We start from the raw sequence: 4,242 nt of genomic DNA on the forward strand, positions 1-4,242 counted from the left end.
GTTTCGTCAGAGTTCTTTCGCTGATTTCTCGATTCGTACTTTGAAGGCGTTAGTTCTGATGTTTGTTCCTGTATAGCATTAACCATTCCTTGAGGTTTCTTCTTTAGGAACTCGTTGGTCTGCCAAGACCATATATTTTCTATAACTATTTTCCTTTCAGTCATTATTATTATTATTATTATTATTATTATTATTATTATTGTCCTGGTTCAACAACTTTAACCATTGTGCCACATCAACTGCGCAGTACCACTACTGTCATTATTATTGATACTTCCCTTTTCCCATTATTAAGGGGGGACGTACACGAAACTGCAGTAATTTTAAAAGTATTTTATAAAACTCTAATTTTTTAAGATAATCAATCCAAATTTGGTACAGTTATTAAGAAATGTTATGCGCATATGAACCTAAATTTTCATTTTTATTGACCTTTTACATCTTTAATTATTAACAATTAATTTTTTTTCAACAATGTAATTACAAATGTTCCTTTTTTGAGAAAACTGTGAGAGCAATGTTAATGAATTTTTGTACACACTTTCATACCAAATAATTACAAAACTCTGTGGAGCAGAATTTTTATATCTTCTTTTGTTCAGTTTTTACGGGTCTCCCAATTTCCCTGAAAAATAATATATCAAATTTAAGGAATATTTTCTACCATAAATACCTTACTATTTTATTAAATGAAAATTCCTTCCACAGAATTTTTCACTATAGTACTGACTAGTCATATACCAAATTTCACTTCTCTACCTTTTGTGGTTTTTGAGAAAAAGGTACATAAAGTTATAAAAATGTAAGTTACGGGAAAACTGAATCAATGATTTGATAGTGTTTGTATTAGGTCTTACCGTCTCTGTGTGAACTAGTGCAAGCCATATGCATACTCCTCTTCATCTGCAAGCAGTCTCTTCTTTGCTTGTCTTCTTTGGTTAACCTGCTGTTCAATTTTATTGGCTGTAATATCAGCCGCAGCAACTCTTTTGTCATCGATGTCCTTCAATATTGAATAGGTGAAAGCTCCTGGATGAAATCCTAGCCTCTGTAGAGTTTTTATTCTTCCAAGATTACCATTGTTAAAAACTAAACAAGCATCATATGCAGCAATTTCAACAATAATTGTTGAAACAAATGTTGTTTTTGGGCAACGTTTCCAAATCAGTGAGTTGTAACTTTCATTAGGGTTTTGTGTCTTTCCATGCACACACTTTCGTAGGAGGTCTGGCTCTGCTAAACACCTAAATGTTGGTTTTATAGCACTTAAAACAGCCACAGGTAAACTGTGCTTGTGTGAATAGTTCATGCCATCACGCTCAGCCTGCTTGAATTTGCACCACGATATGTCACACAAATTATGTACAGGTTTGTCATCTGTGGATAGTTTATGAAAATAAATAGACCACACAGCCTTCTGCATGTTATTCAAATTTCCACTGTTGTCCCTTATTGCCTTGCCATAGTACACTTGTAAAGAATGAATTTCTTTGTCTGTGAGTCTGTTGGGACCACCTAAAAGTTTTCCATCCTCAAGTTTCCTGCCCTTCAATTCACGTTTCAATTTTAAAAGTCTGCCTCCCATTCGTTTTTGCACATGTCCAACACATTCCAACTTTTCTATAGCACAATGGGGACCATAAGGTTCACTTTCCAAAACAGTTTTGAAGGAGCTGGAGTCACCATCACCAAGGTATTTTGTGTATCTAACACCGTACTTTTCCACACTTCGATGGAACATAAGTTTCATAGCTGCAGGTTCCATTCCACCACTAGAACCAGAATAATTTCTACAGCACACTTTCTTGTGTTCAACCTGCCACTTATTTTCTTCCACTTCACCAGCTCTCTTTCCGAGTACACAGCTATAGCAATATTTGCTCATTACCTGAACGTCAAGAATTTTTCCAGTATCAACACTAATGACAGATGATACTCCATACAGTGATGTATGTCCACGCTTCATCCACGTTCCATCACATGACACACACAAATCGGTGTCTGGCGTGTTATCTGCTTCTGTCTTTAGTTCACTATTCATCTTCACAGCTTCCTTTGCAGAGGACTTCAAGTTTTCTTCCACTTCCTCTTGAAGAGCACTTAGCAGTGTTTTATTTCCAGTGGTGTACCTAGCACTTGGTTGTGGCATGTTCATGATCCCACAAAACAGTCTGGTACCTTCCCTGCCTATGCCCAAACATCTCATGCCATATATTAAACGCATATTTGCTTCATATATCCGGTTACTTGATGCCGAAGTTCTAAAAGCAGTGTCTGAATGACAGCTTTCACAAGTAAGATGCAACATACACACTATTCCAATTCTGTTTTCTTCGTCATATAATCTCAAACTTTTTGCACCACAGTCAGCACATACACAAGCAGATGATATAATATCAGATAGTATTTTCAAATCAATAAGCCTAAAACCACTAGTAGCTTGAGTGTCTGAGCCACAATCATCAAGTGATTGACAGCTGTCAATTTTCCTTCTCGAAGCACTCGCTTTCTTGGTTGAAGTATCGTTTCCATTTGTTATTATGGGGCTGGTTTTCAAGTTGTCTTTACTACATCGAGAAGCTTGACACTTTCTAACCTTTTTAAACACCTTACTAGAACGCGGCATGCTGCAAAATATAATAACAAGTCTACTTACAACTTTCGTAAAAATGTATTCCAAACAAACACTCGTAAACAAACGCTATAAATCAAAGAATATAAAACCAGCGGCAGAGATATTATTCCACAGCCTTCTTGATGTAGTACACAAACGTTCCCTGCATTGTGACTGCACAAAACTGGAAAAAAACGCAGTATAAATAGATATACGAGAGGATGAAGACCAAGATGGGGGGGCGTCGCCCTGTGCAAGCTATTACAAATTATTATTTTTTTCCCCCTTAGAAGCGGAATTGGAACGTAATATTTGGTAATTGAAATTTCAATACCATGTAGTAAATGAAGAGCCAATAAAATTTTTTTCACAAATTTGGTCATTTTCATGTACGTCCCCCCTTAATATTAATAAATCAATAGATATTTTACCCAATTATTATTTTTGTTAGATCTTTTAATCAATATCTGGCTAAATACAGAAGGATGCCTGATTAGCTGTATGAAAGGGCCTAATTGCTCTATTATTGTCATGCGTAATAAAAACATGTGTAAATGAATAAGTCAGGGCAAAAACTAGACGGACGAAGGACATTCCAGACGTTGATCTATTTTACACGTATAGGAGAATATCACATCACATCATTTTATTTATTATTTATTTGTATTTTTGGTAGGCTAGTGTAGCGTAGACATACGAAGTTCTGTGTAAGAACGAGGATTAATTTGAAGGCAAGTTCCGTTTGCGCACTACACGAGAACATGATACGTAACAACATCTACAGTACACCATAATGTAGCTTGGTTCTCTACGTAATAGGCAGCCAGAAAAATGAACGTGACAGTGCTTTGTGCTACAAAGATTTCATAGGCTGCTGCAGCTGTAAATCCTGACGATTTTTCATAGTAAGGAAAGAGACATAGGAGCCCAGTTGTGTGACGATGTCATCACAACGAAAGACAAGCTCGGACTGAGAATGATTGAGGAAAGACGTTGGCCGAGTGTTTGGAATGAAATCATCAAAGCAACTGAAGTGATTTAGGTAAACTCGAGAACTGGAAGACAGATCTGAGATTTGCACCAGCTTCTTACCGAATGTAAGGCTTGAGTACTAATCACTGGGCCACCTCACTCGGTGAAATGTATCGCTCGCACTGATGTCGCGTCTGTGGCGGGAGGACAGGAAACTCGCCGACAACTACAGTGTAGCTCGGAAAGTTTACGGAAAATGCGTTATGACTCACAAAAATTATGAGTGACAGCGCAGTGAGCCATTGGAGCCACATGTTTCGGGACGGACGAAGTTCTGTGCACTATTAGGCGAGCGGTGTAGTCACCTATGATAATGTTCGAAACGTGTAAAAAGCGTTCAGTGGGATATCTACGGTCAGTAGTTACGGAATCATCCAACCTTTTTCCAAATGTTTCACAAACGGCTTTGTACGAGGTGGTAACTGACAGACAAGGAAACGGCAAGTTTTGTGTTCGCTGGATGCTTTACATTTCCTAACGTCCGTGAGATCTACGGAATCTATTCGGATGTCACATACCTGCTACGATATGCATACAGAGGTTCTCATTTTCTTTGTAACTTTGGTAATGCTGATGTTACAAGTGTTCCGTACATA

At 37.6% G+C, this 4,242-nt stretch overlaps 1 protein-coding gene across 1 annotated transcript; it reads right to left on the minus strand.

Annotated features, from left to right (window-relative positions):
* Window positions 1-562: 562 nt before the first annotated feature.
* LOC124545087 lies at window positions 563-2,857 on the minus strand. The gene is made up of 2 exons (XM_047123901.1): window positions 858-2,857; window positions 563-625 (listed from the first exon to the last, which is right to left on the minus strand). Exon 1 carries the CDS (start codon window positions 2,624-2,626, stop codon window positions 872-874), a length of 1,755 nt encoding a protein of 584 aa, XP_046979857.1. The 5' UTR covers window positions 2,627-2,857; the 3' UTR covers window positions 563-625; window positions 858-871.
* Between the last annotated feature and the right edge of the window lie 1,385 nt (window positions 2,858-4,242).

The sequence above is a fragment of the Schistocerca americana genome, chromosome 1 (assembly GCF_021461395.2).
Source record: "Schistocerca americana isolate TAMUIC-IGC-003095 chromosome 1, iqSchAmer2.1, whole genome shotgun sequence".
Lineage (NCBI taxonomy): Eukaryota > Metazoa > Arthropoda > Insecta > Orthoptera > Acrididae > Schistocerca > Schistocerca americana.